This window comes from Mastomys coucha, unplaced genomic scaffold, assembly GCF_008632895.1.
Source record: "Mastomys coucha isolate ucsf_1 unplaced genomic scaffold, UCSF_Mcou_1 pScaffold11, whole genome shotgun sequence".
Taxonomy (NCBI): domain Eukaryota; kingdom Metazoa; phylum Chordata; class Mammalia; order Rodentia; family Muridae; genus Mastomys; species Mastomys coucha.
This window is the reverse complement of record NW_022196893.1, coordinates 30,889,681-30,910,778: the sequence shown is the minus strand read 5'-3', so window position 1 is coordinate 30,910,778 and position 21,098 is coordinate 30,889,681. Positions and strand designations below refer to the sequence as shown.

At 51.8% G+C, this 21,098-nt stretch overlaps 2 protein-coding genes across 8 annotated transcripts in view; one reads left to right on the top strand and one right to left on the bottom strand.

Annotated features, from left to right (window-relative positions):
- Positions 1 to 6,360, bottom strand: part of Asic1 (acid sensing ion channel subunit 1) — a 34,603-nt gene extending 28,243 nt beyond the window's left edge. The window contains exons 1-4 of one of the 6 annotated variants that reach the window (XM_031355563.1): positions 5,173 to 6,360; positions 4,426 to 4,511; positions 3,920 to 4,297; positions 3,211 to 3,406 (exon numbers count right to left, since the gene is read on the bottom strand). In XM_031355563.1, the coding sequence (XP_031211423.1) occupies positions 3,211 to 3,406; positions 3,920 to 4,297; positions 4,426 to 4,466 (615 nt within the window). In that variant the 5' untranslated portion in view covers positions 4,467 to 4,511; positions 5,173 to 6,360. The other 5 variants (XM_031355585.1, XM_031355574.1, XM_031355592.1 and 2 more) reach the window with 5 other exon arrangements.
- Racgap1 (Rac GTPase activating protein 1) overlaps positions 4,699 to 21,098 on the top strand; it is a 51,131-nt gene continuing 34,731 nt past the window's right edge. The window contains exons 1-3 of one of the 2 annotated variants that reach the window (XM_031355506.1): positions 4,700 to 4,783; positions 7,398 to 7,538; positions 7,659 to 7,737. The gene's annotated coding sequence lies outside the window, so the exon portion shown is untranslated. Of the gene's footprint in view, positions 4,784 to 7,397; positions 7,539 to 7,658; positions 7,738 to 21,098 lie in introns of both variants that reach the window. The other variant, XM_031355516.1, reaches the window with a different exon arrangement.

Genomic DNA, 21,098 nt, shown 5'->3' with positions numbered 1-21,098 from the left:
TGACACACACTCCAGGCATGGGGACAAATACTCCATCGGCTCAGGGTCTAGCCCCACATCCCTGACACGTACTCCAGGCATAGCAGAGACTGAAAAGGCTAGGAGACAGATGTTAATTATGAGACCAAGGAGAGGAGAGGAGAGGAACCAAAAGTGAACCCCCCTAGGACTGGAGAGCCAGGCCCTTCTACACTGATGAGCTACCACTCCAAGTCCCCTACAGGCAGATATGGAGGTGCTCATGAAGGAGGCTAGCAGTGAGGCCAACCTACCAGCAGTGGGCAAAGGCCAAGAGCTTGTATCCAGCTGGACTCAGGGTTAGGCATTTGACACTGGATGAGAAATAGAACATCTCTATAGTCTTCCCTGACAATACAGAACCACGAAGTGCCACAGTTGGATCTTTAGGATGCTGGCCCGTGTGTCTGTCCCCTGGCGAGAACTCACATTGGGGCTGCAGAGAGGGCTCGTTGCTCTTTCAGAGGAGCCAACACTCACCTCAGATGCCTACCATTGCCTGTAACTCCAGATCCCGAGGATCCAGCGTCCTTCTAGCCTCTGACAGTGCTCACACACTCATGTTCATACATGTATGTGAAAACACACATACACATTAAAATAACAAAATAATGTTTTAGAAAGGACCCAGATGGCTCCAGAACTCTGCAAACCTAACACATCTCCGGCAGATAGCTTAGAATTCTCCCTCAAACAGGACAGGCCAATCACATTTCATTACTTCTCTCTGAGTGTGTGTGTGTATGATTATCTATAGCACGTGAGTGCGTGTGAGCGCATGCATGCAAGCACCATAACACTCATGCAGAGGTGAGAGGACAATTTGTGGGAGGTGGTTCTCTTCCATCGTGGATCTCAGGAGTTGGACTCCTGAAAAAGCACCTCTAACCACTGAGCCATCTTATCAGCCCCCAACTAAACTTCCATGGACTTACTACATGTATATTTTACACCTTAGCGCCTCCCCTTTGAGCCATGCTGTTCTCAGCTGCATTCAACACTACAAACCAGCTAAGCCAGCAGGTTCCTCTCCTCCCTGCACTACTCCCTTCTGCTTGTATATTCGGTATGCTGAGATGGGGCAGCTCCTCTCTCTCTCTCTCTCTCTCTCTCTCTCTCCTTTTCACCTACAGTTCTATTCCTCTTGGAAACACAGTTTGTGAGCCTGGGAGTCCTCTGGGCTCAAGGTCTGGGGAGTCCATGATTTTCCTGTTGTGCAGAAGTAAAAAAGAAAGTGCATGCATCTGAGGTGATGGTGAGGCTCGGGAAGGAGCATGGTCCTGTAACCTTTGTCTCAGCATTGACAAAGGCTGAGAAATGTGTCTGCAAGGCAGGGGTTAAAGAGACTGGGAAGTCTAGTGTAACCTTGACAGGAACTGTTAAACAAGCCCAGGGCTCTAACCTCTCTATACAAACAAGTGGGTTCCTGCAGCCTAAGGCTAAGAGGAAGCAAGCAAGTTGAAGAGGAAGTGGTCAGGGAAGTGAGAGGAAGTGAGAGAGGTGCTGAGAGTGAAGAATGAGGAAGAAGCCGAAGGCAAGGGGGTTCTGGAAAGCAATCTCATCAGTGGAAATGCCAAGGGAACGTCAGGGTCAGCAATCCTGGTGATAAGAACACAGTACATTGGTACCTAAGGAGACCTGGGTTCTAACACTAGATCTGTCATTACCCAGCTAGCTAGTGAGCTAAGGCAAATTAATTCTACTGCTTTGTGTCTGTCTGTAAAAGAATGTGGTTATTTAGCAAAGGGCTTGAGTGAGTCTAGACGCCAGATCCTTAGGGTTTTTCTTGCCTCTGTGTGTGTGTGTGTGTGTGTTTCTTTTGAGACAGGTCCTCCCTATAGCCCAAGCTGTGTGCCTTGAACTCTTGCCTCAGTTTCCTGAGTGCTAGGATTACAGACAGGCCTGGGCGACTGTGTCCAGGATTTTGTTTGTTTAATTTTAAAAAGAATCTTATTTTGTTGTCTAGGCTGGTCTCAAACTCCCAGGCTCAACTGCTTATCCTACCTCAGACTCTTGGCTGGCCAGGCCAATAGGTCAACACAATACGTTCGGGTACAGTTTTGGTTTGTTTGAGACAGGGTCAAGAGTCCCAATCAGGTTCAGCCTTCCAAAGGCTGGGGTTGCAGTTGTTTAACTCTACAGCCAGCTGTGTGTGAACCCCACAGCCAGCTATGTATGTATGTACCCCACACCCATGTATCCTATATGTGTACCTGACAGCCAGCTGTGTGTATACCCCACCGTCAGCTATGTGTGTGTAGTTGACAGACAGCTCTGTGTATATACCCCACACCCAGCTATGAGTGATTTTTAGCCCTGAGGAATCTCTGTGATTTTTCCCAAGAACATGTAGTATATCAATTGCCAAAGTCAGTTCCCCAGAGCCTGTGGTGTGTGCCGGAGGGCACTATATCGATAGGGTGTTATATGAACGGCAGGGAAGGCATCTCCATCTTCAGAAGCAAAGGGAGCCTCCAGCTCAGCTATGATTGCATTGCGTCTTGAGCCTCTGGCTCTGGGAATGGGACTATGGCAAGCAGAACCCTACCCTGCCCTGTGAGCGCACATGTGTACGTGCATGCCTGCCTGCCTGCCTGCCTTCTGTGGTGAGCCTGGTGAGGAGGGAATGACCCATGTGGCTGTTCCTGAAGAAGCTTCCTGACTCCCTGAGCCTCACAACTTCTTGACATGCAGCAGTACTGTCCAAGGATCTTATCTGGCACAGATTCAGCCTCTGTGGGTTAGCCCTGGGTTGTGTGTGTGTGTGTGTGTGTGTGGTGTGTCAAAGGCTTTCACCACTTCCAAGCTCTCAGATGACAGTTTGCAGGCCTATTTTTGTTTTGGGGTAGGCTATAGCATACCTTCCACTGCTGACTCTGACCTCTGTGGCCCAGAGTGTAAGCTTGGAGGGATTAGAGCATCCCCTGGTAAAGTGTGTCCGCGTGTATGTGAGTGTCTGCGTGGGTGGTTTGTATAGTCTACACCACCGACTTTCTTCCCTGCTATCATGGATGCCAAGCTGAGGCCCAAGTCTTCATGCGGTACAAAAGCACCACGTGCCGGGGAGAGTCCCTGTCTGCCAGAAGCAAACCCCAGAACACGGGCTTCCTCTCCCAGAACAGCAAACAGAAGGTGTGCTTCTCCTCCCCCTTCTAGAGATGGGGGGGGGCTCTGTACCCGGGGCTCACTCACCACTTTGAAGTCTTCAGCACTGCAGGCCTCCCCTCGGAAGTGGCAGGAGAGCAGCATGTCTCGAATGTCGTGCCCTGCTCTGTCGTAGAACTCACGCATGTTGAAGGGCTTGGGCTTGAAGCTACGGAAGTTGGCCTTATCCTGCAATATCTCTAGCTGCTTTTCGTCAGCCATCTGTGTGTCCGGTATCTCATACCTGGAGCCCAGAGGTGAGTGGCACATGGATCAGGGTGATCACTAGTACCCATTCCCTGCTTGGGGTGGGATGGGGGCACCGCTCAGAGCCCCTGGAGGATCAGATCTGGGCATAGATAGGCAGAGGAGGAGAGCTGGGCATGTCAGGAGAGCCTGGCACATGGAATACAAGAAGGCAAGGGATCTGTAGGGCAGGAGCTATGGATGGTACAGTCTCTCACCTTAAAGGTGGTCCGTCCCATCCCCTAAGTGAAGTGAGGAGGATAGAGTACCAGGAGCTCTCCGTGGAAAGAGCTACTATCTCCTAGCTCAGCTGGGAGGGGACAGAGCTGTTTTGACCTAAGCTGGAGTCAGAGATTGTGTGTAGGTAACTGGTGCTCAGCGCTACCTCAGTCCCTGCGCCGTGAGCAGCAGGTTTAAGGGGATGCTAGAGGGTAGAGCTGGTTGACTTTTGGTGGGCTAAGGAGGCTACTACTCCACAAGCCATGCAGAGGGGTGGATGGGAGCTGCCCACCTGTTGTTGAGCAGGGCCAGCAGTTCCCCAGCATGATACAGGTCATTCTTGGAGACTTGGCTAAAGCGAAACTCATTGAGATTGCACAACGTGACGGCAGGGAAGGTGAGCTGGGAGGCAGCCACTTCGTCGAGCTTGGTGACATGGTGGTAGCAGAAGTAGTACTGCACACGCTCAGTGCACACACACAGTAGGACAGCCAGGGAACCCAGGAAGCACAGGGCCCACAGGGCCCGCTTCAGAGACAGCCGCTCGTAAGAGAAGATGTGGGCAAGACCATGTAGCGTGGAGCTGCTGGCGAAAGCCTGGATGCTCACCGGCTGGACACCACCCACTTCCTCCTCCTCGGTCTTCAGTTCCATCCTTGCCAAGGGGATCCTAGAGGAAGGAAAGTGGAGACAAGACTCTGTCATTGTCCTGAGATGAAGGCACATACAGGGCCCCTCCAATTATGTCCATCCAAAATCCTTATCCAGAGGTCACTGCTCATCCAAGGGGAGACTTCCCTGACACGAAGGCTCCAAAGGTGGCTCGACCGAGGGACCATCCAAAATGACAGTCATTCAAACATAGAGGCTTGAGGTGTCAGTTCCTGTCGAGAGAATGGACTGCAAGCTTCCCAGAATATGGGGGACCCCAGATACAGCCACTAGAGTGAAGGAGGGAAGTCCCCGATGCACCCACAGGCAGTCATGGAGTTCCCTCCAGATGTGAGGTCACTCTGGGACAGGAATGTCTACCCCAGCCAAGATCAAACTCCCCATAATGGGCTGAACCAGGGGTCAGGAGCTCGTCTCTTGATCAAGGGTATCCCCAGGAACAGGCTGTCACCTCAGGAGCTAAACCAGGACCACTTCCTCGGAGGTAGGCACGTCTGGGGAGGGGCCCAGCCTGAATTCTCACCTTCCGTGTCTCCAGTTCTCAAACAGGCACAGGCACAGGCACAGGCGCAGGCTGTGTGTGTGTGTGTGTGTGTGTGTGTGTGTGTGTGTGTGTTTGGGAGGGGATGGTAGGCTGCCTGAGGTGGATTACGGGGGGGGGGCGCGGTTCCCTATGACAGCCAGTTGTCCCCGCCCCGAACGCACCCCCTCCAGTCCAGCTTCTCGTCGCAGTCAGATTCCCGGCTCGGCCCCCCCGCCCCCTCCCCATTCGCCGAGCCTCCCCAGAAGCTGGAGAAAGCTACAGGGGAGGAGAGTCTCGGCTTCGGGGCGCCGGGGAGCCCGGGGCCCAAGGCGGCGGGGTCGGAAACCCACCTGAGAGGCTGGAGGAAGCCGGCCGCCGCTGCAGGTCCTGGGGCGCGAGGCCGTCCGTGGGCTCAGCGCCGCGCCGCGGAGGGGCTCATGGCCCGGAGCCCGAGCCGCCGGCCGCCGCGGCACCCGCGTAGAGCCCTGCAGGGAGCGGCCCGCCCGCCCGGCCGGCTCGGTTCGCCTCGGTCCGCCGCCCGCGCGCGCTTGCTCGCTCGCCTCGGTCCGCCCCGGGCTCGGCGCGCTGGCGCTGCGCGGTGCTCTCAGCCCCGGGGTCTGCAGGGATCCATCGTCCGGCCGGGAGGCGGCGGGAGGGGAGGAGGAGGGGAAAGGGTGCGCGTGCGCGCCTACGAGTGTCTGCGAGGGTGTCTCTGGGCCGGTGTGCGCGGGGGGCCCCCGGCCCGGGAGCGGAACCGAGGGCTCCCCCCGCTGGCTCGCCTCCTCCCGCCGCTCTCAGAAGAGCTGCCTCGCTCGGATCCCGGAGCCGGCTCCGCTCCCTGCTTGCGAGGCCTTGTGGCTTGTGTGTATGTGTGTGTGTGTGTGTGTGTGTGTGTGTGTGTGTGTGTGTGTGTGTGTGACTATGCTGTGTGTGTGTGTGCACGCGCACGTGTGCGCGCAGGAAGGAGGGTGTCTGCCCCCAGCGTCCCCCTCCCCACGTTGTCTCCTTCCGATCGAAGCTCCTGCCTCTTGCTGCTGCTGCTTCCTCTGGTGGCACATACACACATGTACACACACACACTCACACACACACACTCCGAGTCACTTGACTGATTCAAGCACTTGCCTGTGTGAAGATTCAGGCACATTCAGACCAGAGTCTTACCCTGACACTCAGCCATCCACACATCACATATATACATCCCTGGAGCCTGACCCCCACACAAGCACTTACCTGTTTGTACACATTCACTCGCCTGCTCTTATTCTTGCTTCCCACCTTCATGTGACCCCCACACATGCACATGTATAAGCACCCATGGCCACCCAGACCCCATTTGTATACTAGTGGATTTCTTAAAGGCATGTGCCACCACAGCCCAACCAGTGGATTTCTTAAGCAGCCTGTGTGCCAGGTACCTCGTTGATAGATCTATAAAGCAGAGAGGAACAGAGAGAAGAAAAGAGACGTAGCCAGAAGTGAGGGCAGATGGGACAGAAGCAGGAAAAGGGGAAGTGGAATAAAAAGGTACAGAATGAAGAAAGACTGCAAGGAGGAGTATGTTCTGGGATGTACCAGAAGTCTGGGCCCTGAAGCCTGGGGGCTGCTCCTGTGGCTGTCACCTCTCTCTTTCCCTCCCCCTTCTTTTTCCGAGGCCTTGGGTGGGGGCCCTCCCTATCCAATTAGCAGAGAAGGAGCAATCAAGGGGAAGTTGTTAATTTGCTGATGCTCATTAGGGGCTCTTAACAGAAGCTGTTGAGGTCTGATGGTGTCAGATGATGGTGTGTGTGTGTGTGTGTGTGTGTATGTGTGTATGTGTGTGTGTGTGGTGATGCGAGACCAGAATTCTATCTGTAGCAGCTCCTTTGCTCCACTTACAGGCTGGTGAGGCTCTAAGAGAAGGAAGGTGACAAGCAGGTCTCAGGGACATGGTTCTGGGTTTGAGGAACGAACCTGACAGAGAGGGAAGAAGCTGATGAGATTTTGTGAGCGGGTTGGGAGTAAGAGCTACCCTGGAAACCAGTGAAGAAATCTGGAGATTCCCTATCTCCAGGGATAGGGGCTTAGTAGGGCTGGAGAGAGATTGAGGTCCATTCAGCAGGACCCAGAGCGCCAAGCTGCCAAAATAAAGATAGAATCTCGCCTTCAGGCTGGGGAGCTGTCCAGCGGCACAAGCCGTGCTGGTGGGCTGCCATGCCCCTGGGCAGCCACTAGGTGACAGCACTCTCCCAGATACTTCGACTCCACTCAAAGGGCGATGGGGGAGGCGGCCCGTAAGACTAGGAATTACCCTAGGAGGGTCGCTAACGGGGTTAAGGGATGATTCTAGACCTGAGTCTAGTCTGGTTCCAGGCTCTCCAATGTCCTTGGGGGAGGGGAGGGCGATCTTGGAACATCTGTAATTTCTCCACTTTGCAACCCGCACAAGCTGAGCGACACGTGGAGCCTCTTCTAATGGCTGCAAATTGCTTCAATCACCTGGGATGCTACTGAGGGAGCCGAGAGCAGCGGGGGTGGAGGGAAGGTGATGAGGTGAGGTGGAGGCAGGGGAGGACTGATTGAGGCCAATGAACAGCCGCAGGAGGAGTCTGGGGGAAGATAAAAGGCACGAATCAGGTATCCGGGCTCCAAGACCTGATCCCACCACTGGACACCGATACCACCAGCAGGACCCTTGACCGTTCTGAGCCTCAGTTTCCTCGTCTGTATGATGAAGGTCGTATTTATTTTCACCTTGTTTTTCAAGGATTATGTGAATTACTGATGGAAAATGCATAATACATTGGTCTGTGTTAGTAAATCCTCAATAACAAGTATTACTGGCATTCTGATTTAGATCTGGAAGTGAATATACACCAGAATGGCCACATCAGGACAAACCTCCCGAGACGGCAGCTCCTGATTCAGGGAATTGGGTAAGTCTTTCAAATGGACCCAAGTGGGTTTAATTTAGAGCAAGTAAACCTCACACTCAGTGGATGAAGCTCAGATCTCCAAACTTTTCATTTTGTTTTGAGACAGTCTCACTGTGGCACTCTGGGTGGTGTAGAACTTACTGGGTAGACCATGCAGGTCTCAAACTCAAAGACATCCTCTTGCCTCTGCCTCCTGAGTGCTGGGATTAAAGGTGTGTACCACCATGCCTGCCTACCTGGATGGCCAAACTTTTTTTTTTTTAATTGTTATTTCTTTTATGTATATAGTTGTTTTGCTTGTATGTATGTCTGTGTACCACATGAGTGCCTAGTGCCTGTGGAAACCAGAAGAGGGCACCAGGTCTCCTGAACTGGAGTAGTGTATAGTTACAAGTCAATATGTGGGTGCTGAGAATTGAACCTGAATCCTGTGGCAGAGCAGCCAAGGCTTTTAGCTATGGGGCCCTTCTTCAGCTCCACCCTAGCTTCTCAAGACCTCTAAGCCTCCTCAGAACCAGTATGTCTGAATCAGGTTCAATTCCTCACTCTGTCGTTTGCCGTAGCAAACATCTGTTGAAGCTCCCTCTGGGTCAGACACAGAACTAGCTCACCAGGACACGGTGAGCGAGGGGAGGGCAGTCCTTGCCTGCCTCAAGACCTCTCAGCATCAAGGCAGAGTCTGTTGATGAGTGATTCTAGAACAAAGGTCAGCTGTGAAAGGCAGGAGGGCCCGGCGTGCACGGGGGCGGGTGGTGGTGGTGCTGGGGTTGCTGCAGAGAGGTGGTTATCCTGATAGGGTCTTCTTGTACAGCAAGGAAGTCGGTGGTGCCAGGGCCTTGGCTAGAAGGCGCTTCAGGGATCCAGAGGCTGAGATTAAGGTCCTTTGGATCCCTTCTGCTTCTCTGGGCCTATCCACCCAGGGTTTTGACATCTTGCTGATCTGAGCCTCAGTTCTAGATGCATCTGCAACACCAGAGCTGTGTGGTCCTGGACAAGAAATTTAGTCTACCTGGGTCCTGCTTTTCTCCATCAACTATAGAATGCAACGAATGCCTAGGCTGGTAAGACATCATGTGCCTGGCTAACAGTAGGCACTCGCTCCAGCAGCCGCGCCAAGCACCGAGATCATCCTTGAAGGACTGATGGGGGCAAATTCCCCATGGACACTTTCCTTGAATGTAGTCCCATCTGCTGTGTGTATAGAAGCACCCTCCAGCCTGCTAGAGATGGGTGGGCAAGAGGGGAGGGCACAGGGGGGGCGAGGTCCCCCGGGACTTCGAGGCAGCTCTTCTCGCTCCCCCGTGCGTGAAATCACGCACGCCCCAATCTGTCTACATCCACTTCCTTTGCCAGCTCAGCAAATGCAGAGGCGATTAAGAAGGTAATTAGCAGGCAGCCGGGAAGGGGCTGGGGACCCATCCCTGCACTTCTTCACCCTTCTGCGCCCCCACCCATGACCGCCCCTTCTCCCCCTGCTGGCTCTGTCTTCTGATCCAGATGCTTCTTTTGCCACCTTCACCCTTTCTAACTCACGCTCTGCTTACTTCTGACTCCATTCCTCTCTTCTGCTCATCCAAGCCACTGCCTTCTTTGTTGTCAAGGCTCACTCTTGCTCCTCCCATGCTCCTCTCCTTCCTCTTCCACCTTACCAGTTCCTGTCCTGCTTGAATTTGGATCTGATGAATGGGCTCCACATCGGCCACAGAGTCAGCAGCTCCGTGGTTGCCTGCCAGGTCCCAGTGTCTGCCCCTGCAGTCCTGGAGCATCCTCCTCTGGCCTTTTCTGACTCCTGGCTCTCTGGGCTGCTCAAGGGCTCTTATTTGTGCCAGTGCATGGGGCAAGAGGGCACAAATATGGGGCAGGAGGTGGAGGCAATTTCCCCCATACCCCTATGCAAGCAACCACAGCTAAACTTGAACCTTTCTTTTTCCATTCCTCCGTCCAAAGTGGGGTGGGGGCTGGAAGATGGCCACTTCTTCCCTGCCTCACATTCTGACTTATGCATCAACATGTTATCTTCTGGTGTCACAGCCTTTCAAGGGAAAGATAATTAAGGAGGAGGGGCGAAAGGTAGAGATTAAAAGGGCAGAGGCACAGAGAGGAACAAGGTAGGTAAGGAGAGCTGGAGACATTGAGATGGGGCAGCGATCCCCATGTCCTTTCCCTGACTGGAAAGTCTGGGTCTTTGAGCAAGGAGCCAGAGGGCAGCAGAAGGTCCTTGATGCCAGGGGTTTTTCCTACCCCCCCCAGAAACTAACCTGGTTTGTTTTTTACCTGAGTTCCAGGTCTCCCCTGTACTGTCTGTCTGTCTGTCTGTCCTTCTCTACATTGGGTACTATAGCTACTTGGGGACAGTCCTCTTGTACATGCTTCTCATGGGTGTCCCAGAGTAAGCAGGGGTTGCCTTGATTTCCAGAGGAGAGAGTACTCTGGTGGGCCTAGGCATGCATGCTAAATCTTTCACTTGCTGGTCTGCAGCAGGGATACAGTATCCGGGCATCCCCTGGGGGAGGGGCTGCGTTTGTGACTGTGGGGTGCAGAGACCTGGAGTGAACCTGGTCGGTGCAGCTGGAGAAACAGCATTTAAGGAATTGCGTAAATGAAGAAAGAGCATTCTCTGGGAGCCCTGGCTGGGTTAGGCAGGGTGTGTGTATGCGTGTGTATGCGTGTGTATGTGTGTGTATGTGCTCACGCGCGTGCGTGCGTGTATGTTTGTGCGCGCGCGTGTGCGTGTGCGCGTTTTCCTTTCCTTCCATCAGTTAGTCCTTAGGGCGATGGGGTCTCGGAGCTGTTCTAGCCAAGCACAATCCTCCACCACCTAGCAGGACTTCTCCAGTCCGCTGCCCTTGCCAGCGGGCCCCCTCCCGCCCTAACGGGCGCCTGTGGAAGGCGCAATCTCAGCGCCCAGGGCGGCCAGCGAGCCGGAGGAGGCAGAGGCGGTGAATAATTCATAGGACTGGGAGGCCCTTATCTCCCCGGCCGGCCCCACCCGGGGGCCCCTGTGCTGGGCTGGCGTCCCTCGGCTCTCTGCTTTATCTCGACGCCCAGCTTGTAATGCAGCCCTCCGTATCACAGGCAGAAGGGGAGATTAATTTTCTGGTTTTGCATGGGCGGGGAGGGGGAGAGGGCGAGGGGCGGTGCTGGGGAGCAGAAGCTGGGATCTTTCCGATTTCAGACTCCAGCGGCTTAATCCTCTCCCAGGCCTGCAGGAACCGGAGGAAGAGGGTGTTGCAAGCCAAATTTCATCATCGGCGGCAGCCCCAACAGAGGGAGGAGGAGGCGAGGGGCAAACAGACGGCAGAGGCAGCAGCGCTGGCGCAGAAAGGGGAGCTGTTTGGAAACAGGGTGTAGGGTGGCCCTATCAGCCTCGTCACACTTAAGGCTGCCTGTGGCGAGCTGGAACTCTCTGCCCACGTGGAACACGCGTGGGCACACGTGTGTGACACCTGGAGCTTGGGGGCACGCGGGCATACACTTCTTTGGAAGCCGACAGCATCCTGATTTCTGCCTTGCCTAGCATGGGTCTTGAAAAGAGTCTTAAAAAACGTTAACTGACTGGGGAATGTTGATGGTCTTAAGCAGACACAGTGCCACATGCTCTTAGAATCTGGTTCTGCCAGCTCGTTGCCATCTGCCCCGTGGGCCCTGGCACGTGCCCACTTCTGACTGACTCCTTTCATTTTGGGGGTTTCCATGGTCTGCATAGGACAATGAGAGTTTCTGCTACATCTGTTTATGAGACATGATTACCCAGAGCTAGAGGAACCCACCACCTGTTAGCTGAGCACCCATTCCACATAGTGGCGTGGGCAGGCGGCTCCGTGCTTCCCACAATCAGAAGTGAGCCCTGTCTTTATGGAGCTAACCACCTAGGAGGGACGATGGATACCTGGGTAGCTGATTCATTGAAAGAGAGAATGTGATGCTAGGAAAAACCACTGGAAGGAGAGTTGGTGAGAACCAGGAAAGCATTCTAGATAGTGTTTGAGGTGCGCTTTTATTATTAGTCTGAATTGGTAATAATGGCGTGAGATTGAGGCAAGGCATTTTAGTCTGAAAAAAAAAACAAAAAACCCGATGATGGCGGGGAGGGATGTCAGGGTGAAGACAGGGTAGTTTTATCTGTTTAGTGGGTCAAGGGCCGGGGTCAAGTGGAGGAACTTAGATCAGCCTTGGGGTGCAGGGTGGCCACTGAGGGGTTGTGATCAGGAAGTGGCATGGTCCAAATGGTACCCGTGGGAAGGTAAAGATGGTCAACAATGTGTGCTGGGCATTTACTAAATAGTATGGAAGAGATTATCTCGTTTAACCCTAGACATTTTACACTGGACCTTAGCCAAAAGGCTTCGAGGCGATGTTATCTCACTGTATATAGATAAGAAAGCCACAGAGGTGCTGGCAATAGAGTTCAAATCAATGGAAGATACAGAGATCGAGTCAATAAATTATTTAATGACTCCGGCACTTTCAGGCATGGAAAAAAAAGATATTTTTGTATTTTGATGCTCAATGCATTTATCTTTATTCGATGATTAGCATTCCTCTAAATAGTCCCATGCTACTTACACAACCAATAAACTAAAAACTTCTGCAATTAGCAAATTTCTTTTCTCCAAATATTTAAACATTGATTGCAAATGAAATCAAGCTCTTCATAAATCCATCAGTTTTCCTTGAAAGCCTTAAACATCATTAAAAGCAGACAAAACATCCATTACAGAACCCGCGCCTAGCGAGCACCCATTGTAGAGCCTGCGCTGAGCCAGCCCTTCAGCGTCTTTGTGTGGTGTCTCTGCTGCTGCCTTTGTTCCTACTGTTTTCTTTTGTTTTGTTCTTTTTCCCAGACATAGGATTTTCCTACCTTAAACTAGAGAGCGAAGCTTTACCTTCTCCCACAGGCTGACTCCTGGAGGAGATTAGGTAGAAGGGAGAGAGTTTGGTGGGTGCACAACCCCGGGAGGGGGGGAACCCCTGAAGAATTCTTCTGGGATTCATTATGCATCCCTTCCCCTAGCTCCTGAGGAACTGTTCTCTTTCCAGTCAGGCCAATCACAGGCTTTGATATTTTTGTGTTGACCCTAATCTTTCCCTCCCCAAGGGCTTCTGGTCCTGAGGCCTTATCTTTGTACTGCAGCCCACTGGATAGCACTGTTCTGAACGGGGCCTGGGCTGGTTAAGCTGAAAGCCCTTGGTCAATTGGTTAACTGGGACTCAGCCTTTCCTCTCATCAGTCGCTAAGACCTCCAGCATTGTCAGCCAGGGCACCGAAGCAAGTTTCGAAGATGAGGTATTAAGGGCTTAAATTAGGGCAGTGGTGGTGGAAATAAAAAAGGAGAGGATGGGTTTTTTTAGACAGTTTTTAGAAAGTCCACGGAGCTGAGATTGACTTCTGGCAACGGGAGGATAATATTTGCCTCATGGAATCAACGAAGAACGCGTGAAGCCTTTTGTGCCTTACAAGCACCACTAAATCCTTTTTTTTTTCCCTCTCTCTTCTTTTTGTTATCAAGTTATGATTACGAAATGGCTGGGAACAAAACCACACAGGGTTTTTACAAATGCGGTGAAAGAAGGCCGGTGAGGCGAGGGGCCTGAAGGACAAGTGGCACAGGGAAAGGTTGGCTGGAGGGGTGAAGATGAACCAGGGTCATAGGGACCAAGGGGGTGGGGACAAGAAACTGCTATGTATTACAAATGCCAGGGGAAATGGTCCTGTCTGAACTAGGTGGGGCAATGTGGATATGTCAAGAGACAGGGAAGTAAAAGAGGTATAGGGTCCATAGGATGCGCTGATATGGACCATAGAGGAGCTGGGCACTAAAGCCATGCACTTGGGGCCTGAAAAGATGCAGGACAGGAGGGTGAGGATGGCTCTTGATTCCTAGAATGCACAGGACTAAGGATCCCTCTGCAACCAGGTTGACTCTTCTTGATGAACAGAAACTGTGCCATATGGTCCTCAGTCTTCTGCTACAGCCCCCGCCTCCCTCCCGTTCAATCTCAGCCTTTCCCGAGATTCTGAGAAGTGGTATGGCAGGAGCTTAGGACCAGCAGGAACTTACCCAGGCGTGGTACCGAACGCTCGAGACACCAGGACTTGGGATGTGGAAGCCGGAGAATCACATGTTTAAGGTTAGCCTAGGATACGACTCAAATTCAAAACCCGCCTAGGTTCTACTGCAATACTCTGCCTCAGAGAACCAAGTGCTGGAACCATTGCTCGGTGATAAGGGCACTTGCTTGCTTGCCTGACATCCCAGGTCTAACCCCCAGCACTGGAAAAACCAAATCAAGCCAGACTCTGAGGATGGAGAGCGGAAGTCACATGTTTAGAGCCACAGGCTCCTCCCCGAGTCTGACATGTTTTACCCGTCATTCATTGTGGAGATCCTACTGCAGGAGGACTTGGTTACCTAGCTGTCCATGTGTCCTATGTGAGGACGGTTTTTGTTCGTTCGTTTGTTTGTCAGGCTTTAAGATGCTGGCACTGGGGTAGCAGGCATGGGTGGACTTAATGGTGGGGTTTTGGCGAAGATGAGTCCACTCATGGGCTTCTCCAGGAACGGGGTAGTATTGGGGAGTTTAAAGTAATAGAAGTAGGAAGGGATTAGAGGCCCAGCCTATGGCTTGCCTGTGCTCAAAACCTGTGGGAAGATGGAGGAAGGGAATATGATGATGGGGTGGGGTCTGTCTACAGGGATATGATTGCCAGAGACCAAGGGTGTGAGGGTTCCGAGTAGGGTAGGGAGGTAACCATGGAACTAGAAAGAGCCACAAACAGGCCTTAAGTGCAGCATTCCTCCCTCTGCCCTGAGCCTCTGGCCATGTTACCCCCCTCCCTCTCTGCTGGTGGTAATTGCTCTCCATTTGGTCATTACTTAGCTCATTAATTGCCTAAAGGAGACAAGAAGCCTAGAGTAGGGGCCGTTGGCAGGAGGAGTAATGGATCAGAGGGACTCTTGGGGAGATGGAATGCACTGGAGTCTGGCATGGGCGAGAGGATAGTAGAGCCTGCTCAGGTCCAGTTTGGAGGAAGCATTTTTCAACTGTAATATGGACACCAGCACCTTCACTACCCGATACCCGGCCATCCCCGGCACAATCAGTACCATTAGCTCCATTTTCCTTTGGGTCATGGTCATCACAATTACCAGCATGGTAGACATCCTCTAACACAGCTCCCAGTGACCGCTACAGTCCTGTCCCTTTGGGTATGGGTTGTAATTAACAACTCATTTCTACTTAAAGTACTTTTACATTTGTTTGTTTGTTTGTTTGTTTATTGTACGTGCATGCATGTATGTGGTCAGAGGACACCTCTCAGGAATTAGTACTCCCATTCTTCTACAGATCCTAGGGATCGAACTCAGGTGGTCAGGCTTGTTGCTGAGCCCACTTAGCCAACATCTTTATTAAACACAATCCAGTGATGTGACTTTAAGATTAAACTACGTTGAGTGTGGTAGTGAATGCTTGTTATAGCACACTGTGGAAGTGGAGGCAGAAGGTTCAGGACTTCAAAGCCAGCCCCAGCTACATAGAGAATCTGAAGCTAGCCCAGGCTACATAAGACCCCATCTTAAACAGATGGGTAGGCGAACAGACTAGTCTCCAAAACCACCGAGGCTTCCGTTTTGGTGATCCTTTCACTTGCATTGAGGAGAAACAGCTGCCATGGCCCTGGAGGGGCTCCATGGAAGCTTCCCCCAGCGAGGTCCCAGAAGCCAAAAGAAACTGAATACTGTCAGTAATTGTGTTCACGAGGTGGATGCAGACAATCATCCAGTAAAGGTGATAACGGGTGGAACTGTAGCCCCTGCTACAAAGCTTCCTTCAAAGCTGACTTGTGAGAGACAGGAGCCAGAGACATCATGGATTTACGCCATCCAAACACCTGGTCCATGGAAACCGAGATGGTGAATGTGTATTGTCTTGAGCAGCTGGGTTCTGAGTGGAATCTCTTATGTAGTGATAGACACCCAGCACCGTTACCATTGCCACCTTCAAGTTCATATCACTTAGTATCACAAACCCCACGCTACCAACTGCAAAAGCCTTTCTAGTACCCAGGAGTAGCCACCAGGCCCTCTTACATTCCAGGATGTAGGAAGCTCTGCTACATCTGTAGGCAGAGGTGGGAGATGTATTCAGCTGTCAGAAAACCCATCCTCATTGCCTCTAGATTAGGGTGTGTCTTAGTTGGGGTTCCCAGTGCTTTGGGAGAGGAAAGGCATTGTCTGGCTTACACTTCCATATCTCTGTTTAATCAAAGGAAGTCAGGGCAGGAACTCAAACAGGGTAGGAACCTGGAGGAAGAAGCTGATGCAGAGCCATGGAGGGGTGCTGCTCACTGGCTCACTCCTCATGGCTTGCTCAACTTGCTTTCTTATAGCTCCTAGCACCAGGGTTCTATATATTCTATAGAATGTATAGCCTCAGGATGGCACCATCCACAATGGGCTGGGCCCTCCCCTGTGGATCACTAATTTAAGAAAATGCCCTACAGGTTTGCCTGCAGTCTAGTCTTACAGAGGCATAGCTTTCTTAGTTGAGGTTCCCTCCTCTCAGATGGTTTTAGCTTGTGTGAAGTTTCCAGGACAGGGTGGTGGGGAAGGCCTCACAGAGGAGGACCTCCATGAAGGCTTCTTGAAGGCTTTTACTCAGTCCTTGGAGGATCAATGAGATCACCACAGGGGATGGGGAGGGAAAGGCCCTAGTCTACTCAGTGCTTCAGGGGAAAACTGGATGGAGGGGAAGGGTGCCCAAGGGAGCCATGAGAAATGAGGTTGGGGCACAAAGCAGGTTCCAAAGATGCAGCTCTCATGGGGGAGAGGCTCAGAGGTGGAGCCCTTGCCTAGTGTACATAAACTCTTTTTTTTTTTTTTTTTTTTTTTTTTTGGTTTTTCGAGACAGGGTTTCTCTGTGTAGCTCTGGCTGTCCTGAAACTCACTCTGTAGACCAGGCTGGCCTCGAACTCAGAAATCTGCCTGCCTCTGCCTCCCAAGTGCTGGGATTAAAGGCGTGGCCACCACTGCCCGGCTTAAAGATGTATTTATTTATTTATTTATTATATGTAAACACATTGTAGCTGTGTCTTCAGACACGCCAGAAGAGGGCATCAGATCTCTTCACAAATGGCCATGAGCCACCATGTGGTTGCCGGGACCTGAACTCAGGACCCTCGGAAGAGCATTTGGTGCTCCTAACCGCTGAGCCATCTCACCAGCCCCAGTACATAAAGTCTTGAGTTTGGTCTCCAGCATGAGACTGTGGTGTGGGTGGTAAAAATCGACTGTTCTCCAGCTCAGCCACGGAGGACAGGCCTGTTTAGAAGCCCAGTCGCTCAGTGGAGGCTGAGTGGGTTGATAGAGATCAGGCCAACCTGCCTTGGGTTTCTCCAGCTGGTAACAATGGACCCACATATGGTTAGCCCTGGTGTCAGTTTAATCTCTTCTTGAGCTGTGGTGCGGTCTGGATATTGTATTAGAAATTCTAAATGGAACCTGGCTCCCGGTAGCCTGATAAGAAATTCTGGTCTTGGCTAGATGAGGCACACCTTTAATCCCAGCACTTGGGAGGCAGAGGCAAGTGGATCTCTGTGAGTTTGAGGCCAGCCTGGTCTACAGAGTGAGTCAGTAACAATAACTCCAGTCCTAGAGTCTCAGATGCCCTTTTTTGGCCTCTGTGTGCACTGTATACATACATAACATGCACAATCATGCATGCAAGCAAAACACTTAAATACATAACATAAAATAAATCTTCTTTTAAAAACTGAAGGAACAGAAAGATCTTGATCCTGTTCCCTAAGCCCCAGCACCTCCTCTGTCCCTGGAGGCTGAGTGGAAGTTGTCACATTCACGATGAGTCAGGAGGACTCCAGAAGGTGTTAGTCCTCTGTGGACTCGAGAGCTGGGAAGCAGAGATATGTGACCAGTTCCTCCTTTCTCTGGAATATCTTTCAGGGTCTGTGACAGGCACCCCTCACAGCACAGGACTGTTTGCTAGAGAGAAGGCCGGATTTCGGTACCCTTTCCTCAGAGACTACGCCACTATAGGAGACTGGGCCAGAATCAGGGATCCTAGGACTGAGGGGTCCCTAGAGGCTTTGTGGTGTCCAGTCATCTTCAGCAGGGAACACATCTGAATCTGCAAGATGTCACCCTTTCTTTTCTTTCTTTTTTTTTAAAAAAGATTTATTTATTGTTATATGTAAGTACACTGTAGTTGTCTTCAGACACACCAGAAGGGGGCACCAGGTCCCATTACGGATGGTTGTGAGCCACCATGTGGTTGCTGAGATTTGAACTCAGGATCTTCGGAAGAGCAGTCAGTGCTCTTAACCGCTGAGCCATCTCTCCAGCCCCCAAGATGCCGCCCTTTCATGATGCCTTCTACAGACTCCCATCCAAGCTCTCCCAGATCTTTATTTTCTTTAGTCCCATTTTACATATGAACAAGAATAAAAGTGGAGGCAGCAAGTGGCTTCGCTGACTCCAGGCCCCTGGATGACAAATGTCATCATTGTTTTCTTCTACTTACATGGTCCCATGGCTTAAAGAGGCTCAGTACTGTCCCAGGCTGAGAGACAACTGGAGCTTGGAATCCCAGCCTCCCCTCCAGGCCTTAGAGCTGTGTTCTTTCTGCTTCATCACCCTGTACCAGGTAGAAAAACTGCTTTGGGGGAACAAGTTTGGCAAAGGAGAGAAGAAAGGAGGGGCAGGAGGGCAGGAGGAGGGAGCTGGGACCCTGCGGGGAACTGCAGAGAACAGGTCGATGAGGAGATGGAAGAACTGGGACCCAGGGGTCCCCAGCTGGCTGGGGCTGGGACCAGCCCTTCATACTGTCAGGCTCAGGCCTGAGGCTGCAGGCTGCCAGTGTTCTATCAAGACCCCTAGAGAGCCCGAAATCAAATATCCCTCCTCCCCTGCTCAGGCAGCCTTATTGCCATTGACAGTAAATGTATTGCTGTAATCTTTTCTCATTTGGCAGGATGGGCTCCTTTCTGACCTCCCTCCCAGCCTTGAAGGCTTCACGGAGGTGGGAGGGCTGGAGGAAGGAACAGACAGAAAGAGGTGGGAGGGTTAGGCTGTCAGCGGGGTAGCTGCAGTGATCCCACACTTGACATGGCCTTCTCTCTAGAGTGCTGAAAGTTCCTAGACATGTGGGAGGTGAGGACCCCCAGGGAAAGCCAGCCCCTTAACCCAAGAGTCTCCCTGTGGTGGTAGGTAGTGAGGAGTGAAGCATGAGACTGCAGGGCGGCAGACCTCTGCAGAACACCGTGTGTGTGTGTGTGTGTGTGTGTGTGTGTGTGTGTGTGTGTGTGTGTGCGTGTGTGTGATGGTTTGCCTGCCTGCCTGTCTGTGCCACTGTCCTCTGCTGCCCAGAGAAGCCTGGCCAAATATACGTATTGTTGCTCCTTTGGCTGTCTTTTCTGGTCTCTGCTAAGAAGCCCTTAGCTGGCAAAATACAAGCATTCTAGGAGGGTCAGATGTGTGGGAGGATGGGACATCATTGAGAGCAGATAGCCTGGGGGATAAAGATGGTATCTGAAGTCCTGATAAGGGGAGGAGAGAGTTCGAGGCTAGCCTGGTCTGTGGAGTGAGTTCCAGTCCAGCCAGGAGTAGAAATTAAGATCCTGTCTCAAAAAAACCGAACAAAATAAACAACAACAACAAAACCCCAAGGTGGGGGGCTAGACAGAGTGATTATGGGAAGACATTTGTAGCTCAGAGGAAGCAGAAGTGGGGTGCTGGTGATGTATGAGACAGGAAGAGCAGGTGAGCAAGATGTGGTCATAGACCAGGTGTGGTAGCAACTTCAGAGCAGAGAGGGGCAAGCCAAGTCATATGCTATGCTGGAGAAGCTGGAGGTGGGGTAGTTGGGGACTGGAAATCTAGAGTGTTCATTTGTTCTCCTAAAATTAATCCTGAGCTTGTGTGTGTGTGTATGTATACACACATCTGTTTTTTCAGGGAAGTGTAGAGTCCTGTCTATCTCTTCAAGGATCTTTAGGTTGAAATGGATCGATTTTTGCACAGCTTCTGTGGGGTGAGATGTGTATAAACAGATACACACCAAATTGTCTCTTTAAAGTCCTCTGGGCCCTTCCAAAAGAAGCCCTTGATGGACTAGCTGGGCTGGATCAGAACCTGTAGAGCTCAGCAGAGAGCAGGGAGGGGGTGGGTCCCTCTGGGTATAAGCTGCTGCCTCCTATGGCCAGGCAAGCATGCTATCCACCTGCAGAAAGGCTTCCTCGCCTTGTTCCACAGCTTTCTATGTCCCACCTTTCTTTCTTTCTTTTCTTTTGGAGCTGCCCCCACTCCCACCCCCACTCTCACCCTGTTATATAGTTCTGGCACTGGATCCGGCCTGCCTTGAGCTCACAGGGATTCACCTGCCTCTGCCTCTGCCTCTGCTGGGATTAAAGGCTGCCATACCATGCTTCTTGGTGTTCTACCTGAAGATAGCTGAGCTGGAATCTGAGAGACCCCGGGTCTCTGAAGTCTGGTCAGACAAGGAAGACATGGCGATACCAAGTAATAACTGACAGTAGCTCATTCCTTACATGCTTTCTTTACGAGGCATAAAGTGGGGTGTGGTAAGTCATTCTTGGCTTCCTGGTAAATTCAAGGGCAACCTAAACTACGTGAAACTGTGTCAAACCAAACCAAAACACCAGCTAATATTCTCAGAGTGCAGTGTGTGCCTAGCTCTGATCTGAATTTTGTAAATAGTATGTCTAATCCCTCCAACAGCCTTTATTATGTATTGATACCATCACACTTATTTAATAGTCAGGGAACCCCCAGGACGTACATTTAACTAGTTTGACCTGGTATTAAGGTGTCTCACATGGCTCTGTGAAAATCATTTCCAGTCTTGTCCCCAGACTTCCAGGGACCTTGCTCCTCAGTCACACTGCAGAGACTCCCCATTTTTCTCTCCACATGTTTGCAGGCTTCACTTTCCACCTTCTGGGTTAGTCTGCCCATGCTTTGGACATCAGTCTCAGAGCATCTGGCCCAGAACAGAGTCCTCAGCTTGGCGCTGTTTGAACCCCAAGGGTGCAAGGTGAACCCCTTCCTGGGGCAGAAATGCTCACAGCTGGACTGGGGTGGGGGCGGTTGGTGCTGAGACCCTTGAGTGGAGGAGGTTCAATTTGTATTTCTAGAAAGAGGCTGAGAGCAGATGAGAAGGAACTGGAAGACACAGCCAGGTGGGGCAGGAGAGGTGAAAAGATAAAAGCACTCAGTAAGTCAGGTGACAGCGCCTGTGTCTGGATCTCAGGCTCGTGGTGGGGATGGGGGGTGGGGTGAGGATGGAGGGGTGGTGGTGGGGTGTCAGGCGGGGCGGGATGG